General features: G+C 34.8%; 1 protein-coding gene across 1 annotated transcript in view; it reads right to left on the bottom strand.

Moving 5' to 3' along the window:
• GPR158 (G protein-coupled receptor 158) overlaps window positions 1-13,039 on the bottom strand; it is a 410,036-nt gene that overhangs the window by 206,692 nt on the left and 190,305 nt on the right. The window contains exon 3 of the mRNA XM_038529762.1: window positions 5,801-5,903. Coding sequence (XP_038385690.1) covers window positions 5,801-5,903 — 103 coding nt within the window. The remainder of the gene's footprint in view (window positions 1-5,800; window positions 5,904-13,039) is intronic.

Here is a 13,039-nt window from a genome sequence, read left to right on the forward strand (position 1 = left end):
GTAATACACTCACCGATTGTAAAAATGAGAATATGCACATCTTTGAGGGGTAGGAAGGGACATCATTCTGCCTATTAAAATGAGCTAGTATGTGAATGGCTGTCAGTCCAATTTCCCTGCCAGGGTTTTTTTTGTTGTTGTTATAATTAATATTTTGAGGAAGATGATTATTTACAAAAGCAAATCTCAAATTAGTAGTCCAATAAAGTAAAATAATGTAACTAAATAAAAGTAGTAATAAAAATATTTTTTTAATCTAATGAAGTAAGTTTGGGGGTAGTAGAAAGAAGGAAGATTTTTTGGTTTTGGTTTTGGTGTTTGTTTGTTTTAAGGTGTTTTTTTTTAATTTATTCATGAAAGACACACAGAGAGAGACAGAGAGAGAGAGAGAGGCAGAGACACAGGCAGAGGGAGAAGCAGGCTTCATATAGGGAGCCTGATGTGGGACTCGATCCTGGGACTCCAGGATCACGCCCTGGGCCAAAGACAGGCACTAAACTGCTGAACCACCCAGGGATGCCCAAGAAGGAAGATTTTTGGATGACTGAATATTATATATGAGAGAAGGATCCATTTTAGACAAACTGAACAGAAAAAATCTGGGACATGGGAATATGATCCTCTGCTGGGTAGTGGAACAGATACTAGATGAAGGGAATAAAATTGGGGAGATTCTTGGGGAAAGAGGAAAGAAGAATAGATGCAAACTTCCAAATAATAATCATAAAACAACAATATTTTTGAGCATTTAAAATGTGCCAACTGCTATGATTAGAACTTTGAATTTATTATTTAATCCTTATAATAATTTTCTAAAGCATATAATATTATTCCAATTTTACATATGTCATAAGTGAAGGTTCAGGAAGTTAAAACATACAGCAGAGTCCAAGTAAGTAGTAGAGCCAGGATTCAAAACCAAGTTAGTCTTATTCCAAAAACTATACTCTTAATTACTGTGCTAAACTATGATAGAAATTCAGCTCTGGTAGAAATTTAAGAGCCAGGGTATCCAACATGGTATGGAGTATGTCCCAACAGTTGGAAAGAACATAGTCAAAGATTAACAGATAAATGCAACAGTTGAGAGTCCAAGAACACGGACACTGGCATTGGCAACTCACCCCATCTTCCAGACACACTGAGGTACTGGACTCCATTTACTAAGAGCAGGACTAACGAAGGAAGACATGAACACTGTAAACTAGGCAAATGGATGAGGCAAAAACAAAAGTACAAATACATTGGAAACTGTGCTACCGAAACTGGAATAACACTGATCAGGACTAACTGTAATACAGCAAAAGTAAATCAGACCACAAGGCTGGAGTCAGACCAATAGTGAAAGTGAGAATGCCGATAATGAGACTGTGATGCTCAAGCTCTATTAATCTGTCCTAAAATTGGAGGTGGTATTAGAGACTGATACAGGACCTCATCTGCAGAAAGCCAAGTATCTCCAGCTCTCCAGCCATAAAAAGAGGAGGGATAAACTTATTCCAGAAAGGTTAGCCTTGCTTAACAGTTTGCTTTGAGCTCAGTATCCCTATATTGTACCTGTGTTCAAAGGGCCTCTTTCTTTTCTCCCAAGATTTAGAAAATCTCTACATTCTTGCCTCTGCCCCGTCCACCACCATCATCATTGGCATCAGAGTTGCCAAAATAGGGACTGTGATTTTTAGGTAAAGGTCATTTGTAAGTTGGGTTTTTCTGGAAAGACACATGAGCTGAAGTTGATCCAAAAGAAGAAAAGTAAGACTGGAAGGCTGGTAATGTATCTATAGAAAAGAGGAAAGAGGTTTCACTGAAGACAGAATTCTTACTAAGACAGATGGATTTGAGAGAGATGAGCATGTCATAAGCTTCTTTTTCATCAACCTGCAAGTGAACAGCCTGGATTTGGAGAGACAGTTATACATCAGTACTTGGTTACTCTGAAATCCTGCTACTATCCAGATGTCAGATCCTATTAGTTCACATATGACCATCAATTTCAAGAGAGATGCCAGGAACACAGTCTCTGGGCTGTCAGCACAATTTTAAATCATGTCATTTAAGCATATCCTTGTTGGTCTTTACAAGCCCTTTGTTTACTGTGGGTCTTAGTCTGAATAAAGATTTTAAATCACTTCATATTTTAACAGGATTTTTAAGTCACCTGTGCATTTTGTCTAAGACGTCAGCATTACATCTCAGCTCTTCTCTCCAAATACGATAACATGACAATAATAGATGTGGGGATTACAGATCTTATTTTAGATTTACAACTGTAAATTAAGTGACTTTAATCTTTGAGGTAAATTCTGTTTTCTGTATCCTATTCTCCTAATCAGGCAACTAACTTCGTCCCGCTGTCTCTAACTCCCAAGCCTTCTCCCTACTGCCCTATTGAATGCAGCACCGGTTGTTATACTGTCCCATCCATGTCAAATTCATTCTCCAAAAGTTCCAGTTTTAAAAAGTTGGTTATTATAATATGATAAAATGTGAGGCTAATGACCAATGATGTTTAAGGATTCTCTCTTTACATACATCACTGATGTTTATCACTTATTTAACTATACCTACAAACATTTATCATATGCCATTGTATTATGCTAGCAGGTTTACATATGTTATCTCATTTTGGGGGTTTCTAATGCCTTCTTTACCCTTGACAAAGGGTACAGAGCTATATGCAGTCATTCCTTAAGTCATGGGTAGCTCTTTAAGAACATAAGGAGATGAGCAGAATAGATACCAACTTCCAAATAACAATCAATATACAACAATATTTTTGAGCATTTAATATGTGCCATGAACACCTGAATACTATGATTAAAATACTGACTATATTAAAATATAGTATATGTTTAATATAGTTTAATACAGTACATGTTTTTATAATAACCAGGAATACAAAAGAAAGTTTGGATAGTCCTTAGTCATTGACTAATCCTGACAATGAAAAGGATTCCTGTTCAGATCCCTGTTCATCTCTTTAGGACAAGGAAGGAATAATAATGGATTTTCCTGCAACCTGACAGGCCATCAGGAAAGACAGCTTTGGTCAAAGAACACTTTACTGACTTCAAATTATAACATATAGCTAGCCTTCTGCTCTGTCATTGGGGAAGGTCAAGTCTGATTAAGTAAGTGCTAAGGTCAAACCTGAATCACAGCTAAATGTCTAAATATAGATCGTCTTTCTAAAAACTGTGGCCTCTTTTCCATGACTGCAGTGTGTACAACACAGGAGTTAGATTTACGCAGAGAAGCCGCCTTTTCTTAGAAAAAGTAGGTCCAGTGAAAAACATTGGCTTTTAAAATAAGGAAGAAAGTAGGAGTGTGCAAATTAAATAAAGATAAGTTGTTAAAGGTTAACTAGTTTCTCCTGGTGGTGTTATAAGCAAATGGCATAGTCATTCTCTGGTTCTAAAATATTTAGATGTTTTATTTCAGTCACATAGTGGGAGCTGAGAACAAATGTGGGTAAACCAGATACAAAATACCTTCACAGAACATAAGCTAAAACCTATTCCCTTAATTCTTCAGTGTTGAATCATCTGTTATGTCTGGACCGTAAATGTGAAGAATGCCAAAGTAGCTCTGGTATTGCCATGGTTTGGTACACACAGATACAAGGAAAAGCATGTCTACTCTGAAAATATGTTATCATCACTACTATTGTATTAGTTTTCTACTGCTACATAACAAATTACTGGAAATTTGGGAGCTTAACATACCTATTCATTATTTCCCAGTTTCTGTTGATCAGAAGTGTGGGCACAGTGTAGCGAGCTCTCCGCTCGGGGTCTTACTAGACTGAAATCAAGGTTTTGGCCTGCTGTCTTCTCATGTGGAGCTCAGGATCTCCTTCCATGTGTATTCAGGCTTTTAGAAAAATTTAGTTGCTTGAGTTATAGAACTGAGGTCCATGTTTTCTTGGTTGCTGCCTGTGAGATCTGCTCTCAGCTCTCAGAGGGCTCACTCAGTTTTTAGCCACAGCCCTCACACAACAAGGTAGTTTATTTCTTCAAGGCCAGCACTAGAATTTCCCTTCGGTCAGCTACGATGGGAAGGAATTTTCTTTAATGCAACATAATCACATAGGTGACTAAACTATCACCTTTGCTATATAATACAGCCTAAACAGGGGGTGACCACCTCCCTGCATTCACGGGTCCCACCCTCAAGTAAGAGGAAAGTGTTGGGCAGGGCCTGTGCGAACAGAAGCCTGAAGGCCATTTGAGAATTATACCTGTAATTATTCATAGAACAAGGGCTGACCTCTGAACTATATGACTGAGGACAGAGCGAAATGTTACTCATCTCCAGAGCTTATAACTTAAATGTAAACAGATTCAGTTCCAAGAATGTTTTCCAGGAGAAAACAAAACAAAACAAAAATCTACAAATTTTACCAAAATTCCTAGAGGAAGAAACTCAGATTTCAATCTCAATGTACCCTTTGAACTGTGCCTAGTAAAAATGCAAATTCCTATAAAGACCAGTAAGGCTTGCAAAGATTTGTGAATGACTATCTAAAAGATACCCGTACCTCAGTTTCAGTAAACCTCAAGCCCTAACTTCCTATGAAACCAACTTTTTTACCACTATACTCCTTCTTAGCTATTATATCCATTGGCTGACTACAAGCTAGTGTGGCAACATTGCATTCTCTAGAGATAAAGTAAAAAAGTCAATATTCAAATTGTAACACTGACATTTTCTGAAGTAGGAATATAATAGCAGATGACCAAGTTTTGATTCTAGAGTATATACCTTGTATAATCACTTCCCCTGGAATGTGAGTGGATCTGTAAATATGATGAGATGGTCTCTATTTTGATTAGGTTACATTATCAGGTAAAGTGGTGGGATACTTACTCTCATTATACTATGTTATATATGGTTCAATCTGACCAGATTGAGGAAATTGTTTTGCTAGCTTTGAAGAGGTGAGCTGCAATGCAGTAAGAGGGTCACATGAATAGGCCTTAAGGCAACTCAGAGGAGCTCAGAGTAAGCCTCAGCTGACTAACATCTAGAAAAAAAAAAAAAAAACCCAGGAGCCTGTGAGATACTGACATGAATGAGCTTGGAAGAAGACCCCAGGCCTAGGATCACACTGCATCACAGATGTCACCTGGTGAGACAGAGGGCCAACCTCACCTCTGACTGGAAAGGTAACAAACGAAAACTGTGATAATAAATGTATGGTCTTTAAAATGTTAAATTTATGATAGTTCTTTATGCAGTGTAGAAAATTAATATATAAATTAATAAATAGGGCAGCTCCAGTGGCTCAGCGGTTTAGCGCCGCCTTCAGCTCAGACTGTGATCCTGGGGACCCTGGATGGAGTCTCACATCAGGCTCCCTGCATGGAGCCTGCTTCTCCCTCTGCCTGTGTCTCTGCCTCTGTGTGTGTGTGTGTCTCTCATGAATAAATAAATAAAATCATTTTTTGTAAATTAATTAATTAATTAATTAATAAACAAACTAGCAAAATTAGGTTTAGTAAATTTCTGTAGCAACAGCTCTCAATAACTGAATCCCAATTGATTTTACTACACAGCTAACATTATTTTAGGAAACGTATTGAAAACTAAAACATACTTAAAATAAACACATTATTTTGTGGTACTCCAGGGCACGAAAGATGACAAACCAAAGCAAAAACTCTAAGGGATGAAATACTACCAAACCAGTGGAGATTGAAACAAATAACTCCAACAATGTAAAAAGAAAATCTGAATAATTAATAATCATATATATTATGTGTATTCATATGTATGTAGAGAAGCGAAGGACACTTACTCTGAAAGCTGTTCACTGAGAAGTCTTGAGGATGATAGAATCCTGCTTTGCAAATGCACTGGTAGGCTCCAAGCACGAATCCTAGGCCTTTAATTGGCATACACTATGAAAAAGAAAAGATAGCAGTAGAGTTGATCACAGTTTATTTCACAGTATAAAGACCCACAGATATCCATCACTGCAAATGGTAACAGAACTATCACATTTTCCAGAAATAAAGTATCTCTTTTTTGAACTCTTATTTTATATTTGTTTGTCAACAGATACTTTTTTAGAAGCTACAGTTTCCTTTCTAAATATACGCCATCATGGATGTAGGCGCCACACAACTTTATTCATTTATTCATTCAGTTGCCATAGGGACTAAATTTCTAAGCATGGCTTTTGGGTTTGATGCTTCAAATATCATCTTATTGCTTTAAGAAGTATTTCCAAAGCCTATAAGAATGTCTTTAAAAAGATTCCATGCTAAATATTTCTATCACAGCAAAAGTAGGTAGAAAAGTATATAGATGGACAGAATTTGGGATGTGAAACTTGCTTCTCTGAATTAAATATTCATCAAATTTTCATCCTTGGAACAAAATAACACAAATTGGTGAAATAAAACAAGTAAACTTTAAGGTGAAAATTTAGAAGAGAAAAAAAAAAAGATAAAAATAATGATCCTGGGATCCCTGGGTGGCGCAGCGGTTTAGTGCCTGCCTTTGGCCCAGGGCGCGATCCTGGAGATCCGGGATTGAATCCCACGTTGGGCTCCCAGTGCATGGAGCCTGCTTCTCCCTCTGCCTGTGTCTCTGCCTCTCTCTCTCACTGTGTGCCTATCATAAGTAAATAAAAATTAAAAAAATAATAATGATCCTGAGGGTTCTTCATCTAAAATCTGTTGCATAGATAAGTGTTCTACCTGTACATAAATTTTAAAAATTATCAGCTTTCTAAATATGTCACATAAATAGATATAACAGATATCTCTCAAAAGTTTAATCTTGGCTTCTTTCAAAGATACCACTTGAGTCTCATAAAATTTGGCTTAATATACTTCATTTCTGCTACATTAAATGATATAAGCATGGAATAAATTCTATTAAAATACAAACAGTACATCAATGAAACAGGAGTATGTCAAGACAATAGACAGCACTGAAACTTTTCTGCTATTTCTCTACCAAGATGCTAATCCTTTGACTTTTTCCATTATAATCAACTAGAAAATCTTACAATCTAATGGATTTTAGTTATAAAATGTCTCCTTAAAACAGAAGCCCTTAAGAGAAGACTCTAAATAATTTAAATAATAATTCCACAATCTAAACTTTAATGATTGGTATCAAGATCAATATTACATACCATGAAAACTCTAAGAAATAGAAAAGCATTTATATATAAGGTAGCAAGAGCTAATATATGTCCTAAATTCATACAGATATAATAAGAACATGTCTAACCTCTTTCGAAGAGACCTCCTTGAATATTTTATTTCATTAATTCCACCCTTACCCCCCAGCCTTTTTTTTTTTACCTAATACACAATTTATATCTAATTATACCTTGAAATTGAAAACACAGTTCCTGATCTAGAGCAATATACAAGAAGAGAGAAGTACCAATCAATTTAACTGAGTTGGCAAGTATTTATGAAATAACTGCTCTGGGCTTAGAAAATTCCTAGAAAACCGAACTGAAATAACACATACTATTTATAAAGATCCATTTACACAATAGGTCAGATCGTATTTCTAAGCTATATAAATTATAAACAATTATAACATTTGCTTTGCAGAAGCACTAGTATTATGAATAGAGCATATTATTTGTGGTCAGTCAGAAAATAAGGATTTGAATTATCACTTTATCACTAACTAGCTATGTGAACTTGGGATGTTCTCTTAACTTCTCTGAGCCTTAGTTTTTTAATTTGTATGAACAATCATTCAGTCAAATTCATGTACAGTTTGAAGACAACTGAAACACCAAGATATCCTAATAGGTTAAATATGGGATATAAGAGGAAGTGAAGGATGATATTATTCTGGTTTTTTTTTTGGCCTGAGCAACCTTAAGACTAGAGCTGCCATCATTGACCTAGGAAAAGTTCCTGGTAGAGAAGACTTGGACGAAAGAGCAGTTCAGTTTTGCAAGTGTTAAGTGTGAAGTGCTATTTAACACTTAATTGTAGATATCAAATAGGCAGGCTGATAAAACAGTACAGAGTTTAGAAGAGATGTCTGGGCTATGTAATTTGGGACTGATTTGCACAAAGATGATAGGTAAAGCCATGAAATCCGGTAAGACCAGATTGCTAAGGGAATGCCTACAGGCTGTAAAGGACAGAGGTCCAAAGTGGTGAGACTCAGGACACTCTAGAGCTAAAAGGTCAGGCAGAAAGGAAGAAACAAAGGATACTCAGAAGAGTAATAAAGTGTGGTATCATTAACCCATTAACTAGATTGTAATACTATGGACATTGCATGTGAAATTTCTTGTGAGTTATATTTAGTAAACATTCACACAGCATAGGTTTATCCAGGTAAACTAAGTCTCTCTTAGATACTAAGAATAAATAGTGTGCTCTAAATATTCTGCCTCACTGGAATTTGGAGGTTAATGCTATTTCTTAAAACAGCATTAAATTACCTGATAATATGACAGTACTACAACAGTAATTCAGTTGAAAATTCTAAATGTTTAAGAGAGATCTGAAAGTTTACTGGAATAAGAATACCTCTTTACAAGCTAACTCTAAATTTGAAATAAAAATGAAAGTTAAGAAAAACCTATCAGATAAATGTGACCAAATATAAAGTCCCTTGAGAATAAAAAAAAGTTTCCTAATTTTATTTTGGAAAAAGTAATATAACTTATTAGTCACCTCAAATTCTTTTTTTTATCCTTAAATTATATTTTCAAAGAAAAGAAAAAAACATTGTCAGTTAATATCAATGAAAGAATAGCATCTTGCTATACTTCGAAACGGTAGGATCTACATAGAACTCAATGTGCTATTGCTTATATGTTTGCCTTAGAGTATAAAAGTGATCCTGGCTTATTTTTCTATTAATTATCATAAATTTGCAATGAACTTGCCATGCTTTCTTGCTCCATCTGCCATCACCATTCTGTAGCTACTCTAACTCTGCCACCTCAGAATCAAACTTATACATTTTCAAGATTAGGCAACTAGTTTAGTATCCAAACTAGTTTTTAAAAATCTATATAAATATGATTACTACTCAACTAAGGTGGATCATATTTGGATTGAGGAGCTGCTTTCTATAGTTTTTCTCTTTAGAGATTTAGAATTTTGAAAAGATCCTCATGTAATACAAGAAAAAATCTTCAGAATCTTACCCTAATTTAACATTCATTTAAAATATTCACTTAAAATACTCATTTGGGGTATTCAAAACATTCATTCATTTTAGATATTCAAGCCTACATCTTTCTACTTTATCTTTATAGAAGTCCCAAAGGGTAGAAATGGAAAGAGCAACCTCCATGGAGGTATCTGTTCCATGATGGCCTTTGATAACATTAAGCTTCTTATGTCAAGATTTAGTATTCCTCTGAATGAGGTAGCTACTCACAAGACTGGATACCCTCTTTAATGAAACTACAATGCCCATACTTACTAAGCCATCAGCAGAGATATACTAAGGATAGTCTTGACAACCTACAATCAAAGTCGTGTTCCTGGGAGTAATCCAGGTCCACATGGAAAGAGATGGTGGTCAAGAGTTTAAAGCAAAATAGATTCCTAAAGGGATGCTTGAATGGCTCAGTTATTTGGGTGTCTGCCTTCAGCTCAGGTCATGATTCCAGGGTCCAGGGACTGAGGTCCACATTAGGCTCCCTGCTAAGTGAGGAGTCTGCTTCTCCCTCTGCTGCTCCTCTGCTGCTCTCCTTGCTTGTGCTCTTTTCCTGTCAAATAAATGAATAAAATCTTTAAAAAAATTCCTAAAAATCTACAGCCTATCAAGTCTGAGTCATACAGAAATAAAAATTCTGAATAGATTTATAACTAGTAAGAAGACTGAATCAAAAACCTCCCAATGGAGAAAAAAGCACAGGACCAGAAAGCCTCAATGGGCAATTCTACCAAAGAGCCAAAGGAAAATTAACACCAAACTTTTCCTCAAACTCTTATAAAAATTGAAATGAAAATACTTCCTAACTCATTTTATGAAGCCAACATTTTCCTGATACCAAATCAGACAAAGATACTATAAGAAAAGAAAACTATGTATCAATATTCCTGATTAATATTGACGTGAAAATCTTCAACAAAATCTTCAACAAAATTGCAAGCCAAATTCAGTTAAAAGGACTACACGCCATAACCAAGTGGAACTTATTCTTGGAATGCAATGATAATTCAACTTATAAATCATTCAATACAATACAACATATTGACAAAATGAAGGACAAAAACTACATGACCATTTCAAGTAATTTAGAAAAAGCACTTGACAAAATTCAACACCCTTTCATAATAAAAACACTCAACAAACTAGGAACAGAAAGAAACTATCTCAACATAATAAAGGCCATATATAAAAAGCCTATGGCTAACATCATGCCCAATGGTGAAATGTGGAATGATTTTCCTCTAAGATAAGAAACAAGGCAAAGCCTCTGTCACTTCCATTCAGGATTACTGGTAGTCCTTGGCAGAGTAATTAGAAAATAAATAAAAGGCATTCAAAAAGAAAGGAAGAAGTATAATTATCTGTTTGCAGAAGACATGATCTTACATGTAGAAAACCCTAAAGATTTTGCCAAAAATAAAAGAATAAAGAAACCCTGTTAGAATTAATAACCATATTAATCTAAGTTCTAGGATATAGAAGCAACATAAAAAAATTGATTGAGTTTCTATACACAATCACAATCCAGAAATGACATTTAAAAAACAATTCCACTTATAATAGCTTCAGAAAGAATAAAATACTTAGGAGTAACCTAACCAAACTGAAAACTACAAAACTTGCTGAAAAAATTAAATATACCAATACATGAACTGACAGCCATGTACATGGATTAGAAGACAACACTGTTAGAATTCTCATGCTACCCAACGCTATCTCTATTAAAATCCTGATGGTATTTTTATCAGAAACAGAAAAACCATCCTAAAAATCATATGGAATCTCTAGAACCCTAAATAGTCAAAGCAATCTTGCAAATGAAGATAAATTTGCAGGTCTCACACTTTGTAATTTCAAAAACATTTACAAAACTACAGTAATCAAAACAATGTGGTATTGGCATAACAGCAAAGCGAAGTGGTACACAGACACAGAGTAGAGGGCCCAGAAATAAGCCCTCAAATATAATGATCAAATAACATTTGCAAGGATTCCAGTACCATGCAATGGGGGTAAAAAAAAAAAAAAAAAAAAAAAAAAGCAATCTCTTCAACAAATGATGCTGGGAAAATTGAATATCCACATGCAAAAGAATTAAGTTGAACACTGACCTTAGAGTACACACAAGAATTAACTCAAAATAGATTAAAGACCTAAATTCAGGCCTAAACCCATAAACTTCCAGAAGGAAATGGGAAAAACTTCATGACATTGGATTCGGGAATGATTTCTTGGATATGTCATCAAAAGCACAGGCAACAAAAGCAAAAAATAGGCAAATGGGACTACAATCAAATTTAAAAACATCTATGCATTAAAGGAAACAATCAAGTTTGAAGAGCAACCTATAAAATGAGAGGAAATATTTGTAAACAACATACCTGATAGGGGGTTAATACCTAGAATATATAAAAACTGCAATTCAACAATAACAACAATAAATTACCTGGTTTAAAAATCAGCAAAAAATTTGAACAGACACTTCTCCAAAGAAGATAGACAAATGACCAAGACACATATGAAAAAATGCTTGACTTCACTAACCATTAGAGAAAGCAAATCAAAACTACAATGAGGTATTAGCCTATAACCATTATTATGGACACATTATGGACACTATCAAATATTGGCAAGGATGTAGAGAAATTAGAGTCCTTATGCACTGTTGGTGGGAATATAAAATAGTGCAGCCACTATGGAAACAATATGGAGGTTTCTCAAAAAATTAAAAACAGAACTTCCGTATAATCCAGGAACCCACTTGTAGCTATATATCCAAAATAACTGAAAGCAAGTCTTAAAGAAATATTTGATACCCAGTTCACTGCAGCATTATTCACCATAGCCAAGAGGTAAAAGCAATTCAAATGTTCATTAATGGATAAAGGAAATGTACTATAACACACAATGGAATTTTTTTTTTTTTTACACAATGGAATTATTATTAAGTATTTAAAAAGAAGGAAATCCTGTCACATGCTAAAACATAGATGAACCTTGAGGACAGGATCCTACGTGAAATAAGCCAGTCACAAAAAGACAAATACCATATAAAGTCACTTGTATGTGATTCTAAAGTAATTAAATTCATAGCAAAAAAGAAAGTAGAATGGTAATTGCCAGAGACTGAAAGGGGAACTGAGGACTTATTTAGTGAGCATATAGCATTTCAGTTTTGCAAGATGACAGAGTTCTATATCTGTTATGCGACAATGTGAATAGAGCTAATCTACTGAACTTAAAATTAAAAAATGGTTAAGATGGTAAATTTAATGTCACATGTTTTATATCAAAATCAAACATTTTTAAAAAGACTTTAGAGCAAAATGGTCTTTCCTTCCTCAACAATGTATATGTAAACACTACAGAAGACACTGCAACACATAATTGGTAAGACATATAATTCATCTCAATTCCTGGTGAACATAATTGCAAAACAAAACCTGGCCAGCTTGACAGTCATGAAGATTTTGTATGAAGGTACTACTGAGCAATGCAATGGCTAAAACAAAGGCTAAACTTGAGTATGTTTGGTCTTTAATGGAAACAATGCTTGTGTCTAAGGATCATATTTACATATAATTCTGAAAACTAGTCACATTTACATATAATTCATAAAAACTAATTTTGCTCCACCTGAAGGAAGAGGCAAAAAGAAAATGCAAATATGATAAAACTGATATAATTCAAAATCCTCCAGAAATGGGTCTTTAAATACTTTTCTAAAAACTTTGTTTTAAAATCTTCTTATAAGGCAGAACACTTTCAGGCTTCTCTGAACTGAACACCATGGACAGAATTTAACATTTTCTCCCTGAGTCAGAGTTGTTACTTTGAACACTAAGTACGAGATGATTCTGAAAAACACTGA

Source organism: Canis lupus, chromosome 2, assembly GCF_011100685.1.
Source record: "Canis lupus familiaris isolate Mischka breed German Shepherd chromosome 2, alternate assembly UU_Cfam_GSD_1.0, whole genome shotgun sequence".
Lineage (NCBI taxonomy): Eukaryota > Metazoa > Chordata > Mammalia > Carnivora > Canidae > Canis > Canis lupus.